Genomic DNA, 17,330 nt, shown 5'->3' on the forward strand with positions numbered 1-17,330 from the left:
ATAAATTTGTACAAATTGGTTGTAGGTATAAATTTCAGTAATATTACATTACTTCATAATTCCAATTACATATGTATTTTGTGCTTTGGATAAAAAATAAATAAATAAAAACAAAAATGCATTTTTTTTTGTAACTGAATTTATAACTGGACTATTTTTTAAAATAAATATATTTTAATATGTATTATTATCAAATAACCTAGTCAAGTTTAGGATAATTAAGAAAAGACTTGTTTGTAATTTTTTTTATTATTTGTCCAAGTTGTATAGTTGTTTAGAAAATTTAGATCAAACAGATGTAAATCCTAAATCCTTCGGTTTGTGGCACTGATCGAGCCATCATCAACCAGATTATTCCAATGCGACGTGTATATGACTAGCGAGAAGTGACCTACACACACACAAGCATCGCTTGCTTCTGTCTCTTATCCTTGCATATTTCCTAGTGTCTTATCTTTGGCGTGTTCTATACTGTGCTGGCGATGAGTCAATGAGGAATGATTAACAATGAATAAAATTTTAATAACTTGATTATCCGGATATTTATGAATAGCCAGTTATTGTATTGTATTGTATTTGTATGAAAACTCATTATAATCGACCTCATAACATTACGCTCAGTTGGATTACATCGAGTTCGATCCTCAATGCAGTAACTTACAAATTAAATGATGCGATAGATTCTTTATTCAACAAACTAACAATTTAATACTTTAATCAACAAACTTTGTAGTTATTATTACATTAAGTATATCCATTAATTGAGCAATTACTTAATTTTGTCCATAGAGGTGCCACTTATGAAATAAACTTTTGTTATATCAACGTGATTACTTGCTCTGCAATATCAACCATAATCGAACGGAACAACTCAAACTTTCATAGACTATTAATGTTGCCTTCTCTTGTAACATAAAAATAAATATTACAATCTTTTTTATCATTAACTATACCTACCTAAAGTAAAAATGACTACAAAATTGAAAAAAGAAAATAAACCAAAATAGCAATATTTCATCATCTTACTTATTTGTTACTGTTGTGAGGATAGAACTCAGTCACTTGTACTTCACTTGTTTAACTGATAGTGTAGGCGGATATCAAAAAAAGAGAGCTCTTTCCTTTAGAATTTGGTTATTCACATATAATTGTAATAAATTTCACATTTATAGTAAAATTTATTAACATTCAAGAATAAAACAATCAAAATTATTTCCAGTTATTTTTTATATATTGTACTATTTGATGTAGACCCTCCTTTCCTGCGCTTCCATCTAAATATTCCATTTCCATGAGTATATCATTTTCTTTTTTTAATACTTTTAATATTGCGTGTACTATTGGTTCTATGACTGGAACAGTTTCTTTATCATTAGATGATGTATGAGGTTTCAAGTCGTTATCTTCGTCTTTAAGAGTGGCATGGATTGATTTTTCAAAATGATTCGTTTCATTAAGAGTTTCATTACTATTACTGTCTTCTGTACTAGATGTTGTATATTCTGTATGATCTATTTTTGTCTTTTTGCAGTCATTTGTTTCTAATTTTTTCATAAGTCTTCTTTTCCGCCTTTGGTTTGACCAGGTATTTGTTGTCGCAGTTACATCCAATATTATATTATTACCCCTTTTATTAAGTACCTTGTGATATATGTTTAAGGTATTTAAAATAATTATCAATTTATTTATTACATTATCCACATTGTAAGGGATGTTAGGTATTTGAGGTAATAAGTACACAATAGGCGCGTGCTTCTTACGCGGCTGGTCTCTTGGTGGCACTAAAAATACAAATTTTATTGCGATGAATATATGTAATAAACTGTAATTAGACTATATATGGGAAGTATTAATAAGAACAATAAATGCCAAACCATTAATTTGTAGAAACTTTGTTTGTATGTTGGTTTCAGCATCATGTAAAAACTATTACGCCAAATGTGGTTTTCATAGTTTTATCCCTGAAAGTCTATTTTAAATCTGGTATATGGTAAGGAGGTTCCTCTAAGGAGGTTTCGGAGGGAGATAGAGGGGAGTGTAAGTATAGGTATATATTATGATGACATACGACTATAACTATCCTCTGAATATTGCTATAAATATGTATGATGTGGTGTGACACATTCACTAGAAATTAGCTATAATGGGTTCTAGGAGGACCGCATGCAGTTATCGTACTGTAAACGCCTGCACACATGCAACCCCAGGTACATTACGCGCGCATTGCCGACACTAAAGAAACATTTTTACTATATTTTTGAAGCTTTTGGTATAGGTAATTTGAAAATAATACAGTTATAAATTTAACCTACGCTTCCTTTCCTGTGAGCGTCATAAGAAATGACTAAGTGAACTTAATGGTCGACGGATCGGCAGCAGCATTTATTTAAAAATCTAATTACGGTTGTCAAGCCACCTGCGAAGTATGGCAACTACTGCCTAAACAGCCTTATGGGGGAGGCCTAGGTTTCTGTGGCAGAGGCAGTTAACGGCTAATATGATGATGAAAATCTTACCTAATTGAAAGATATCAAAATCTTGATAAGTCCAAGCTAACCCCCATCGTGTCACACGCCCTTGGCAGAACTCTGTGTACGTATGTGTTATGCCTTCCAATTTGAGATCCTGTAGTAATTCCTTCAAATTGTATTTGTGACCAACCATTGTCGTATAAATACTGAAATGTTAAGGAAATTTCTCAGTGTGCAAGTGCATTTTGCCATAAAAAAACAAGGTATGTATCAATTGCAAAACAATATTAAAATTTGCAAAATCTGGGGCATTCCAAAGCTGTGGTTTATTTTCACAGTAAAACTTGCAGCCAATACTTATTATATGCTGTATCAACAAAGACAAATAAACTTGCTGATCTATACATATATATACATACCAAAAACAAAATGTTCTTTTTGGAACAAAAAGATTTTCTAGAAATACAATCAATTCATTACCCCTTGCTACAGTATTTTTTTGATTACCAATATTCCTATAGGCAAATGTTATTTATTACTAGAAAATAAAAATAATATAATATGTAACACTTACAGTACTTTATCTTTGTAAATTTTACTTTCTTTTAAATATTTTCTGCAAAATTGTAATTCTCCACCTTCAGTAATAAGCTCTTGAGGAGATCCTGTGAATCCATTTTTAGGTGGAAGTCTGCAAAGAAATATAGTGTAAAGTATCTACTTTGAGGAAGCAAAGAATTATTAGTAATCTAACTACTTTACTAAGTCTAACTACTCCATTACTAGCAATATACTCTATCAGATCAACATCCACATGATTTTCCCTGGAAACCAATGTGATTAACAATCATCGTCACCTACCATCACTCACTGGTACCCCACCAGCATATATTAATATCATAGGCACCTAGCCTATGATATCAATATACAATTCCATCATCATTGATTAAAGAAAAAAAACACATACCTATGATCATGTGCAATTATAGAGACAAGTCACATTCAGTTTTAATAAATAAATAATAAAAATTTATTTATTTATTATTTTAAATATTGAGTATGAAACTGCAGTTGAGGATTATATAAAATATCAGATTATTTTCAAATCATACAAATTACCTGGCAGGACTTCGAGATTCGCACAGTTCTTGAACACTACTATAGAAAGGTGGATTGCACATGCTAAAGTCAAATACTTGCTTGAATTCATCCTCAAATAATTGTTCGATGACAGAAGACGTTAAATTTTTTCTCACTAAAAATAAATTGTGTTGAATCAATAGACATATGTGTACAAAGGACTTAATAACATTTTTTCCTACTATATCTGTAATTAATCAAGGACTATATGCAGATTTTTTTGCAAATAATAACAATAGAGTGTGCTTGACATCCTAACTGATGGTAAGCCATTACCGTATCCTACCGCCTGCAATACCAGAGGTATTACGCGCGCGTTGCCAACCCTGAAGAAACCTCTTTCCTGGGGGGTTTTGAAGAACCCCATGCTGTAGTCTCTTAGGAAAACCTCAGCAGGGACCTCATTCCATAACCTGAGTGTTTGTGGGAAAAACACACCTGAAACCGCGTTGTACGCGACCATGTAGGCTGTAAAGTATGAGGGTAAACTCCCTGTCGATGGAGAGCCATACGATGATAGAAAATGGCCATAGGCATCATATTGATATTTATGTAATAACTTTCCAATGAGGTAACAATATTACACAAGGAATTTATTGTGACATGTTAGAACTTAAATGCTAGCATATGGTACACTTTCAGAGAACTTTTCTCATGTGAACACTGAGGCTGTAGAATAAGCAGGGATGCTGAGACTTTTCATATAGACTATAGTATGGGATTCTTAAAAAAAAAAAACTGTTTACCATTAGATACTTATTTGCCACCTTCATAGTATAATAAAAAAAAATACGAAACAAGTGAACAATCAATGCTGTAAGATTAATAAGATACAAGCAAACCTTCAATTAAGTCTTGCAAATGATTTCTTTTCACATTCTCTTCAGCTTTTTGAAAACTGATATCATCTGTCTCAGTGCCGATCATATGCCATTTATTTTTTCTAGCAGCTAATAAAGGATATACAGCACAGGCTCCTGTTCCTGAAATTAGAAATAACATAAACAAATATATTTGAAATCTCAATGCCAAGTAATAGAATTTATAAGTAACTTACCAATATCTAAACCCCATATGTTATTAATCTTTTCTATTGCATTTAAAAGGTCTTCAATCCATAATATATAGTTTAATCTCAATGGCAGTGTGGGAACTAATCTGTCTTCGGGTATATCTACATCAAGATCAAAATCATTTTTGAGTAAACATTTTGTCAAGACTTTGAGTGCATTAGGATCTTTGAAATCAATAGACACTTTACCAGTTACATCCTGAAATTGATTTGCATTAAAAAAATTGCAGTCAAAAGACAATCATTTACTTATTTTCACATTAAGACATTAATGAGGTATTTAGAGAGAAAGATTATTTAGAAAGGAATTGTTGTCTATAAACTGCTTTTATAGGGTTCCATACCACCAAAGGAAAAACAGAACCCTTATGGGATCACTTTGTTGTCTGCCTGTCTATCAAGACTATTTTTCTTAAGAATGCATGGAGGTATCAAGTTGAAATTAATATCATATACTCAGGACTGCAATCTCTTAGAACAGTGAAAAAATCAAGCTTCTAAATCAACGCAATCTAAAGATACAGCCATTTATGTTCCATTTATATAGCATATTTTAACTTTGGCAAAGGGAATTAAAACCTATAAAGTACTTCTCGTTAAACAAGAATAATTAAAGTTGGTAAGAAGCAATGTCATGTAGTACAAGTAAAGGAAAAAATCAGAAAACCATAAATTTGTAATTAATTCACAAAATAAAAATTTTAACTTGATGATTCTGTACGGGACCTTCATTGCGTGAGTCCGACTCGCACTTGACTGGCTATTTTTTTATATTTAATATTTTTTTTTAAATTGGTTGTTTAAAAATAAATAGTCAAAAATATGTCAGTGGAAAAATTTTGGGTTGGTAAGGTGTCAAGATTTTGGGTTGGTTAAGTGTAATATACAAATAAACTCAATTTCGTGTTTGTATGTTACCTCTTGATATCTTAACAGCCTATAACGAACAGAGAAGGACAAATTCACACACACACTGATCACGGGAACATAACCGTGAGTAATAGCCAATTACAAAATATAATATATAAAAACAAAAAGCTTTTTTATAACAATTGCCTTATTTTATACATATAGACAGATATACCAAGATTGCTAACAATTATGTATAATTTCAAAAACAATTATAAATTATGATAATGACATTGTGAAATATAAATTTGTAGAATTTGATAAACTGATATAACTGGGTATTCCAATCTCTATATAAGTTGATATAGGCGACAGAAAATTCTACTATGTGAGTATTTACTATAGTCTCATAACGTACTTGAATTATAAATAAAATGACTAATGAAAGCATAAATAGAAAATAATATTATTGAATAAACACAAAACATAAAATAACTATTTACCATTTTCGAAATATTATTAAATTCCGGATATAACTTCGCTAATTTTCCGAAATCTGGAGGGGTTCTATATATATTACGAGGGTGCATGAATTTATTTAGGGCCATATTAAAATAAATTGTTAATTTTAAACTTACAAAATATAAATACAAAGAAGTAGTAGTAGTAATTTAATCTATCCCCCCCCCCCCACTCAGGGAAAGGCAAAGGTACTGAGCCATACAGCCTAATTTTCAGTAATGTATTTTCTATATCCGCGTTATAATAAGGCGGAGCCGCCATATCTTCTTCATTAGTCACAAAATACTTATAGGTTTTAAAAGTCTTTGTTTAATGTATACGTATGGATGTCTTGTTTTATAAATTTCCAATGAGAAGTTATTTAAAAAAAAGGACGAAGGAAATAACATCACAGATTACAGAGACTATAAATAACATCCCAAATCTATTCCGTATACTTTATTTTACAGATTAGAGTTTAGAGAAACAAATTAAAAAGACTATGTCTGTAGAATAGTGATGGGAAACTTTATTAATCCGACTACTAATTATTCAACTGAGTAAATCAATCGGATTATTCAAATGCTTTTCAAATTGTTTGATTATTAATTTTATTTATCCGAGTACTAATGTCAATCGAATACTAATGTTGTCTAACAACTAATATTATTCAACTACTAATTTCATTCATTAGTAGTCGTTAATGTACAAGTCGACCCGAACATAGCCGAGTCGATCCGATTGTTGAAATATCAATTTTTTTGTCAATTAGCAAGAGTATTGCCAATTTCAATTGAGTAAAAATTAGCAATTTTGGATAGTAATTGTTGTGTATCTTGATTATCTACGGTCGAAGACCAATAAGACATCTGTGGGACAGATCGGAAGAAAAATATAAAATAGATCACCTGTCAGATTTAAATAAATAAAACTATTGAATAATTACATTTAATAATCAAAACAGTAGTAACGAAAGGAGTAAATAAAATTTTAGTTAAAATGTATTTATACCAATTGCTAGTTACGATGAAGGTAAATAATTAAGAAATTAATGTGTTTGCTGGCGTTTTATTTTGTTGTTGTCGTCATTAGTGGTTTTTTGTTTAGATGCGTCTCAATAAATTTTATTAAAGAACACCCATTTGAAGTTCATAGCTTTATTAAAAATTATATTTACGATAAGATATTTTTTTCCGATGTTAATGTCAAAATTAATATTAGATATAAGATTTAAAGACTCATATGACGAACTGAATATGGGAAGATGGTTTGAACGATGTGTGAGGGCTTGTATAGCCGTAAATGATTTGAAATTCTTTAATAAATAAGGTGGGAATTTATGAGACCAATATAATGAAAACAAAATAAGATCACAAATCAGTTGCAGTTTGGGAATCAATGGATGGTTCCAAAACTGTAAAACACGAAATAAAAATTTATCGGACATATATTGACATTTTAAGAATAGAAGAGGTTTACAACATTCTACTTGCAACGCATTAAATGGGTTAGACTTTATGCCACCAGATTTATTCCTTAATGCCTTAGCTTGTCTACTGTCCAGCTTTTTTAATACAGATGCGTTAACAGGTTCTTACAGGAATTTGCTGTTATCTAGGATTTTCCTATATCCATTTTATGCCCCTTTGATCTATAACTCCTTAACTACCTTTATTTGTCACTCTGATTTCTTATAATAACATTAAACTATAATTATCACTAATATTTTAAATCAGCCTTTATAACTCTTTTTTAAGATCCCGTCACATTTGGCGTTTGTTAGTGGTAAATAGACAACACTAGTCCTTTGTAATGCAAATATACTAAGAACAAGGAATAACATAGAAGGAATAGTAAAATATAAACTGTAAATAATATGTTTGGCTCCTTGCTTCTTATGCAAATATAATTAGTAAAAAGAGGACGAAAGATACACCATCAGTTGCTATTTTTGTCAATTCATAGCAGGCTAGTGTACAGAAAATATTTGATATGTCAATTATTAGTTAATGATAAATTTTCAATTACTAGATTATATATTCCACACAGTTTATGTAGAAAGTATGCAAGCAGATTGTATTTGAATTGGATACGGTTATACGGCTGTATAACATTTTCTATATTGTTTTTATCATTCCTTCTATGTAGTTTTTTGTACTTAGCAAATATACTCATTATTTGTTCTGTGGAAAAATTAAAAAAAAAAACTTGTCGCGGCGTCGCCATCTTGTAACTATATTATATTATTCCTTCGTGTTCATCTTGCTAGTGTCTTTTCAATTTTGTTTTAAATATCTGCATTGTTCTACATTTTTCCTGTTGTATAAGAAAATTATTTTAACATAAACTTTAAAATGGTTGACCGTATCGATATGGCTTTAGACGACATAATAAAAGCTAGTAAAAAGGGCAGAGGTGGAGGTGGTGCAGGGAGAAAATTTGATTCAAATAGAAGACCTGGCCGTGGAAATTTCCGTAATGGTCGCCCTGGTGGTGTGCTACGGGGCAGGAATCGCGGCAGCATAACCAAACCAACGAATTATACTAGGGTAAATCCAATAATTAGCTGAATAAATAATTGCAAATGGCGGACAAACGTGGTACAGTGACGCATCACTGTATTTATTAGGTTCAACAATTTACGATCCGAACTGCCGAAAATCTCCAATGACGGCGTAGTTTTTGGAAGTAAAGTTTATGAAACTACATCTATATGCCCTCGTATTCAATTTCAACGTTGCAATTTCCAATATTGTTAGTTCTACTTACAGCCTTTTCAACTTAACCTTTGGGAGTATCTAAAATTGGTAATTAAATAGTATGTTATGATGTTCGTGTGGCGGCAGTGGGAATTTTGCCTTCCGCTGGCATTGGCCAGATGTCTGGCGTTTGTAAGCAATTTTACGTAAAAAAGCCGTCTGGTTGTGCTTTGGAACCAGCCATCTATGCCAAGTTGTGCAGAACTTGAGGAGATTCCGGTTTAAGTAGCAGATCTTACAGACATATCAATTCATAGTTGGCCTGTTAACTGCTGTCTCTGGATCAAGATGCTCCACATGTAGTGTTTACACAACAATGTGTGAAATGTTGAACTGTAAACAATACACCTTGTTTTCCATATGGATATAGTATCAGTGCTGTGTGATTGGTGTGGAACTAGTATTATAATGGACTTTTATTTGAAGATATTAAATGTTTATTGTCTTGTATAGAATTTATTGTAATTTATAAAAAAAAAAAAAATGTTTTTAAATAGTAGTAAAATAATGAAAGTTATATGAAAAGTGTTTACCATGCATTTTGAGTGTAATCATACTCAAAGAGCCTTGGAGTGGCCGGTTGGCTTGCTCTATGAAGGACGACCTATTTCAGGGTGATGTAAACAGCACATGGAAACATGACATGTTCAGTGACTTTGGTGACAAGAAGATTCAAAGAAGTGGTCCTATCACAACTGGTCCTACAAAGTTGTTAGTCTCTAATTTGGACTTTGGGGTCTCAGATTCTGATATTCAAGAACTTTTTTCGGAGTTTGGCATTCTTAAAAGTGCTGCTGTTCATTATGATAGATCTGGTAGATCTTTGGGTAAGCATATGTTTAAATTTCTATACTTATATCTACTCACATTCATAATATCAGTTTGTGAACATTATCTTCTCTAGTCTGTGTATCCTTTTTGTACTGCATTTCTAATGAACTTATATGTATAATACTTGTAGAGTATTTATACTAGATTTTGTGTAATATATATTTATATATGCGAGCTTTCAGGAAAATGTGAAGTTATACTTTTATATATACTAAACCTAACCTTACCTTTATAACCTTTTATATATATACTGAACCTAAATATTGCTTTGTCATAATGCTCTTATTTAGCTACCCTAGCACACCTGCCAGCTCTCAGTGCCTAATATTTATTGTTACAGTATAATTGTAAACATTTTTTGTCATTAAACTTTAAAGTAAGACAAAATTTATAAATTTTGTCTTACTTTAAAGTTTACAATATTATAGCAAAACAAAAAATTTAAAAATTTTAGCCATTTTTTAAGAAATTTCATTTTTTTCCTATACTGTGGCATGGAGAAAATCTGAATGTTTATCTAATGTAATCGGTCAAATTAAGCACACTTAAATTTAGTGCACTGTATATTGAATGATGTAAAATAACACTTTGCTAACTGAGAATTCACTCATGGTTGTAATCTTTAGAATTAAACTAAAATTGTAATAAAAATCTAATTACAAAGAAAAGTGATTTTTTGGTCATGAAATAATTTGTAATTGAATAATGTAATAAATAGTTGTGGCAGGAGGACATGCCTACATGCTAGTGCAGTGCCAAGTAAACTCGTCACTGGTAAATAAAGTGCTCACTTTGAATAAAATATTAGTATAATATAATCAATCAGTTTTTTTATGTATATATAGTCTTAAAATATTAATTATCTTTATTTTTAGGAACTGCTGATGTTGTTTTCGAAAGAAGAGCAGATGCTTTAAAGGCTATGAAACAATACAATGGAGTACCATTAGATGGACGGGCAATGAACATACAATTGGCTACATCAGAAATTAGTGGCTTCCGAAATGAAGATAGAGGTCGAATGGGTGGTGGAGGTGGCCCAATGAGGCGAAATTTAAATAGAGGTATGTGCAAATGTATAAGGTGTATGAGATTGTTATGAGATGCAACTATATATGTCTAAAAACATTAAGTTTGTAGACATAATTATATTTCTAAGTTAATATATAAATTAACTACTTGTTACATATGTCCTTTAATATGTATTGTTTTAAGTTGAAATTTTCAAAAAATCTTATCAAGGATGCTAAATAAACCAATGTTCCAAACTTCCGCTTTATAGACTTACTAGTTTTCCTGTGTTGATAAGTTAGTATAGGATTTACAAATACCTGCAAGAATGTCATTGATACAAAAGGGAAATTTGTCTCCCAGTTCTTTGTCTATTTACATTTATGCTACTTGGTTATGTTTTGGTTTTGTAAATGTTTTCCCCACACTGTATGATTATTGTAGTCACTGGATGATGGTTGTTTACAATTATCATTGAGCTGATTTAAATGACTTCTGACATTTTTTGATTTTGCAATAGTGCATATATTATCTTAAAACACATTATTAAAATTGGTGACCAATACCCGAATGCAATTTGTAATTTATATATCTGCCTTAAGGTTGCCAGATACATAAATTATGAATTAAAATTTTGATTTGTACTTTGTTTTTTGATGATATTTAGAATGGCAAACTAGCTGAACATACATCCGATCTAAGGTTGTAACTATTGCCTATAGATGTAAGCAGCAGCATGGAGATTAATAAAATTCATTCTTATGCTCATGGTGCCCCTCATGCATTGCCATAATTGAAATTACTATTTATATCTATGCATAAGAGCCACAACTAATTATAACATTTTCATATATAGGTGCTGGAGGGAATAGACCAAGCCAAAGTGGTGGCAGTGGTGGTCGTGGAGGAGGAGGTGCACGTAGAGGGCGCGGTGGGGCCGGTCGTGGCAAACGTCCTGTTCCCACTGCTGAACAATTGGACGCAGAGCTTGATGCCTATGTTAAAGAAATTAAGTGAAGTGAAAGATCTTTTTAGTGGAAGTGTAAGGACACTTGGAAATGCATCAGTATATTATTAAAAGAACACTTGGTGCAATTGACGAATAATTTGATGTGTACCTTTGTATACATTAGGAATATTTCATGTTTTTGACATCAAATTGCTGCCAAGACTTGTTATAAAATATAATTTGTAATAAATAGCAATTTGATAAAGATATTTTAATTATTATTGTAGTTATTAATAATCCTTTTCATCCATATTCAATACAGAACAATTATTGAGAATTATTATTTTAATGAATTTTTTAAAAGTCACAGTCAGTAAGTGTGGTTATAACTTAGAAGAAATTATCATCTTTTTATTAACCCACCAGCCACTACTATGGCTGTTTTTTTTTATAGATGATAATGAAATGGTAACTCGTCTGCGCTCATAGTTTATGCTGGGGGGAAAAAGAATTGTTAGTAGAGGGGTCTAGCTGACCCAATGCTAGCAATACACCCTATCAGGTTGACCTACACGCAGTTCCCCCCTGGAAACCATCGTGGAATTCTTCACGATGGACTAACTGACCTGCTTTCATCATCACTAATCATCTCTCACTTGTGCCCCATTAGCGTAGACCGTTAACGAGGGCGGGGTTACCATTTCATTATCATTAATTAAAAAACTATATACGCTGATGAGGCACCAGTGAGGAATGATAGATGAGAATGAAAAAGCAGGTCAGTTAACTCATGGTAAATACAACTGGAATTCAGCACGATAGTTTCCATGGAAGACCACGTGGAGTTTGAACTGACAAGAGATTCATAATTCACATTACTAACACGGAATCCTATAACACCAAAAAAATTATATTACTCTAGAATCTATTTTTAATTAAATTTTAAAAGAATTTGGGGAAACAAATTCTGAATGAATGGAGATGTCGGTAGGGGCCGCCCTAGACGGACGTATGTCGACCAAATAGGCGACGTGCTGAAGAAGGGCCAAATTAAAAGTACCCGTAACCGACGAGCGTGTATGACAAGATTGATGAATGTGGAAGAAGCGAAAGAGGTTTGTTTGAATCGAAGCATTTGGCGTTCCATTGTTTCTGCCTACCCTAATGGGAGACAGGCGTGACAGATATGTATATGTATGTATGTATTTAAAAGAATTTCAAATTTTAATGTAAAAATCTTTACAACCATTCTTGTGTGACTTCCATATCACAGTATATAACTAGGAGATAACAAAGCACACTTCATACAAGCCACCTAACACGACTTTGTCAGGGATATCTCACCAATGTACAGAAAACAAGTTTCCTTTTCTCGTTATGTTTGGCCATTCTGATTATCAAAATAGAAACGAATAGGGTTATAATTACTACTATAATTATTATTATTTTTTATTAAATATTATAGTTTGATAATAGAAAGGCGAATCATGTGATAAAAGAAATATATAAGTTTTATGTTAAATTGCATGTTCCGATGAACATTTTTTTAACAAAAGATATGCCTAACAGATGTCCTCAGTGTCATCCTTCAGAATGTGCTTTCGGTAATTGTTCGTCTTAACCACTTGATCCTGTATTGCACAGACGAAACCCTTGGTCTCTCCAGGTCAGGTCAAAGAAAACCAGGGATGGAAATTAGAAATATATATATATAATGGTCAAAGGAACTTAGAAAACTAGGGCCATGAAGGCAAGCTAAAAGGAAACAATAGAGCTGCGTATCAATTTCGAATTTGCTATAAATAATATATGTGGCCTGTACTACACATATTGCCCACCTCGTTAGGCTCGAACTTATTATCGATATCGATATCGATGTTGGATAACATCTAGCATTAGCATATTTTATCCTCAGAATATTATAAGAGGGAACACTGATAAATAAATTTATTTGCGCTATCGGTATATACTGATGGGGAATTAGTAAAAGGTTATAAGTGAAGACGAAAGCAATTTAGTTAATTCATCTTGATAAATTCAATAAACAAAAATCTAGATCTAGCTATACTCAATTAGTAAAAACCCCCCAAGATAAGATTCGTAAGCAAATTATTTGCTTCGTTGTCACATTTCGTTAAGCTAAAGTTATGAAAGATATTAAAAAAATTAGTTCATTAATGCAATCATGTATCCTAAATTCGTCCCGGCATTTTTATTGGTTTGAATGAATATGTATACGTGGATGTATAAATTTTGGTGTGCCTTTTAGTCCCTTATGCTTAGTTTGCTTTATTATTATGTTCGTGGCTATAATATCGTCTGTGGAAATGATTAATGGGAATCCTTACTCATAGTGACAGTGTTGCTAGTAATAAAATTTTATCAAATATTGGTAGAAAATTAAGTTCGATTTACATAATTTACTGACAAATTCTGCAGTATTTTGGCAAGAGTCTATTTGTGGTGGAAGCCGCTAGACCTATGTAACTTATGCTTAAATGTAGCACTAAGTAATTTCTATCTTAACTTAGCTCATAAGATACCTTGTATAATACTATATTCACGCGTGTGAAGGAATATTATGACATATCACAGCCACTGATACGTCTAGTGTACTCGGGGTTCTTTTATAGTTAAGTGAAGTTTAGTGTAGTGTAAGTAAAGTGTGCAACTTAGGTACCAAAAGTACTATTGTGTTTTTATTCCATCATTGCTAGATTGGTACTTTTGTAATTATGGTTAAAAATTTAAACGTACGTAAAATTTTGGAGAAAAGAAATTCTTGGAGAAAAGTGAAATGGGCTTAGAGAAATTTGGGTACTTTTTTAAATTTATTGTATTTGTTAACCATAGAGCAGTAAAATAATAAAATACGCTATGGATGGCACTAAAACAAAGGTTAAGGGAAATTAAGTATAGTGAAGGGAGTTTACTTTTATTTTTGTACGTTTTTGTGGTTATATGGCAAGACATATAAGTAATATTTATGATTTTATACTCATAAGGGTTGTGTGTAGTGTTATTTGTGATTGGGTAAACGTAAAGGAAATCGTATCAATTTTGAGATAAAGTATTTTGTTAAAAGTAAAGAGTCTAGTATCTCTGTTCATTTCTTTAATGACTACCTACATACAAGTAGATGGTTTCGATATGTCTGGCTACTAATAGGATTACTTAGTTACTCCACACTACCGCTGTTTTGGTACTATTTATGTCAGAAAAGTACTTTTAACCCATCCACTGATTAAAAAGCAATTATGTTATGTAATATTATTATTTTTATAATTAGTATCCGATAGTGAAATATTTTATAGTACAGAAAAAATTGTTTGTAATACATAAAAAGTACAGTGAAATCTATAATATAAGAATGAAGCGCTGAACAATGTGTTGCTAAGTGTAAATGTCGAGAACAGCTGAATCGATTTTGCTAATTCTTTTTTTAGAATATTCCTTGAAGTACGAGGATGGTTTTTACGGAGAGAAACTTTTTAAAAATTGTCTGAAAATGTTTAAAACCAACACTTCTATACTTCCATACAAAGGATTCGTAATAATACTTAAAAGTCATAAACTTTTGAACTTTGAACTTCAATACCATACCATAAAATTCAAGTGTTATCTAGTGGAAAGGTTCCATGAAGGCAAAACAATTGAGTGACGTTAGTATCGTTTATTATCTTACTAGCTGACCCTGCTAGCAGAATAAGTATTAAAAAACTAAAAAATATATGAATCGACTGTTAGGCGGTACGAAGTTCGCGGGGTCAGGTAGTAGTATATAAAAGTGCATTGAATAGAAACAGTTAAAATGTTAGATCAGTACAGTACAGTAACAGAAAAGGACAGCAAATTTTATAGAAAATACTGAAGTAATAGTAATCGCGATTCGTCGGTGAGCTAATCATGCATAGCAATAGCGCAAGTCGCTATTTAATAGTTCCGATTGATGTTGTATAGAAATTTCGAATAGTGTATTTTTATAGTTTAAACAGTGAGGTACGGTGTTGAAATGAATGTTTATAAATAGTTTGTATTAAAATATATCGAGTCATAGTATAAGTATTAATGTAAAATAGTTTTATATTAAACATTTTTCCGATCGTTTCTTAATATCCTAAAAAACTTATAGAAATAGGTAGGTAAGGCAATAGTTATAGTTTTGTAGTATTTTTTTTGTGTTAATAAATAGAATAGATAGAAATCAAGTATATGTATACAACAGTTTAATAGAATTTAATTGCTATAATAAGGCCGCACGCCGCTTCCCCGCCGATATTTATATGAGGAGGAAAACTGTGAATCGGAAAATTCGCCAAATATTCGTAAACTGCTCGCCGCACAGTGCGTAAAACATATGTTTAATACGTCATGTAAATAATATACATTATATTATATAATAAATAGCCCTACCACTAGCCGTAAGCTTCATACTGTACACTGTACCTATTTTGATAGAATTAAGAAAATCAATAGTTTGAGATAAAGGAGGCGAGGTTGCTAATTTGCCGTAGGTTTGCTGACCAATTGGAATAGGCCAATATAAATATAGAGCTGGTTGAGCCATTTGTCACTTCACTCTCAGGCAATAATAGTAGGAGAAATCCTCCGAAGAAAACAGAAGAAAAATAAAAGCAAATTAGTACTCCTGCCTCACTATCTCATCAAGATCATTCAATAGTTGTTTTCATTTATTGCCTCCGTTCACCGTAACCCCTTTTCAGTTTTTAAGCCACCCTTTTATGTGTCATCCTTTGCCCGGCTTCTTCACTATAGTCATCATGTGTGTCATGTCCGCCGTGTCATCGTGTTCATCGTGTTCGTCGTTATAATTAGTGCTCACGCACGTGGTCTTTTATCCTTCGTCAGCGCCTGCTTCGTCGATTGAGAATTACTTAAATTGGCGCTCCGTATACCTAATGTATACAGAGCGCCAATTTAAATGTATACAGAGTGTCGTACTAGGGGGGATAAATTTACGTCGTTTAAGCGTACCAGCACCCGGGTGCCAGCCGACCCACCTCGGGTATAGCGGCATAGTACACTAAGACAGTCTCTCCCAAAAATTAATACCAAGTAGCCCAAGTCAATAATCGCAGCGTGTTAGATAGTGTATATTATTTGCACTTTTGGGTAAAAAATTGCAGAAGAATCTCAATTTTAATTATACTTAAATTTTAAATATTTAAGTTTTGTAAATTTACTTATTTCACTGTTTCAAACAATGTTTCTGTTGTAAACAAATACAGTACAATTATACACATGCAATTTTTACTCATTTTTACAATTGCTACTCTTGTCCAATTTTATAAGCAAGAATGATTTTTAAGTCAGTACCAGTAAAGGTCTCGAGCTGCTCACAGCACTGTCTCGGCACCTGTCAATCACTGACGGTATGAGACACAGTATTGAAAATAGGGACTTAACTGTTCTAGTTCTTCTCGACTACACTGGTGTTTTCAATTCAGTTGATTTTAACCTGCTGCTTGCTGTGCTTGGCTCTCTGAATTCATCAATGTCTGCCTCTCTTGATTCACGTCTTGTTTGATTGGCCGACGTTAGTTGGTTAAGGTGGACGATGCATGATCTGACTGGATTGCAGTTATAGTAGATTTACCGCAGGGTAGAGGTCTATCTCCTATCCTTTTTCTACTTTTATTAATAGTATTATGGCTTCACTCTCATCATTGTTTCGTTTATACGCTCATGATCTTTAGTTAGATGCTGTTGCTTCTATCAACAATCTT

At 32.1% G+C, this 17,330-nt stretch overlaps 2 protein-coding genes across 3 annotated transcripts; one reads left to right on the plus strand and one right to left on the minus strand.

Moving 5' to 3' along the window:
* Positions 1-230: 230 nt before the first annotated feature.
* Positions 231-6,330, minus strand: LOC113520505 (U6 small nuclear RNA (adenine-(43)-N(6))-methyltransferase). Of its 2 annotated transcripts, none has more exons than XM_031910144.2 (7): positions 6,171-6,330; positions 4,669-4,785; positions 4,454-4,594; positions 3,591-3,726; positions 3,046-3,162; positions 2,517-2,677; positions 231-1,781 (listed from the first exon to the last, which is right to left on the minus strand). In XM_031910144.2, exons 1-7 carry the CDS (start codon positions 6,313-6,315, stop codon positions 1,210-1,212), a joined length of 1,389 nt encoding a protein of 462 aa, XP_031766004.2. In that variant the 5' UTR covers positions 6,316-6,330; the 3' UTR covers positions 231-1,209. The 2 variants fall into 2 exon arrangements, with proteins under 2 accessions (XP_031766004.2, XP_026761653.1); XM_026905852.3 differs by having other exon boundaries at positions 4,669-4,882; positions 6,036-6,229.
* Positions 6,331-8,217: 1,887 nt separating this feature from the next.
* Positions 8,218-11,850, plus strand: LOC113520506 (THO complex subunit 4-A). The gene is made up of 4 exons (XM_026905854.3): positions 8,218-8,582; positions 9,406-9,619; positions 10,499-10,687; positions 11,491-11,850. The coding sequence occupies exons 1-4, from the start codon at positions 8,388-8,390 to the stop codon at positions 11,649-11,651; spliced, it is 759 nt and encodes a 252-aa protein (XP_026761655.1). The 5' UTR covers positions 8,218-8,387; the 3' UTR covers positions 11,652-11,850.
* Positions 11,851-17,330: the final 5,480 nt, after the last annotated feature.

Source organism: Galleria mellonella, unplaced genomic scaffold, assembly GCF_026898425.1.
Source record: "Galleria mellonella isolate WM207_F2 unplaced genomic scaffold, CSIRO_AGI_GalMel_v1 utg36, whole genome shotgun sequence".
NCBI classification, from domain to species: Eukaryota; Metazoa; Arthropoda; class Insecta; order Lepidoptera; family Pyralidae; genus Galleria; species Galleria mellonella.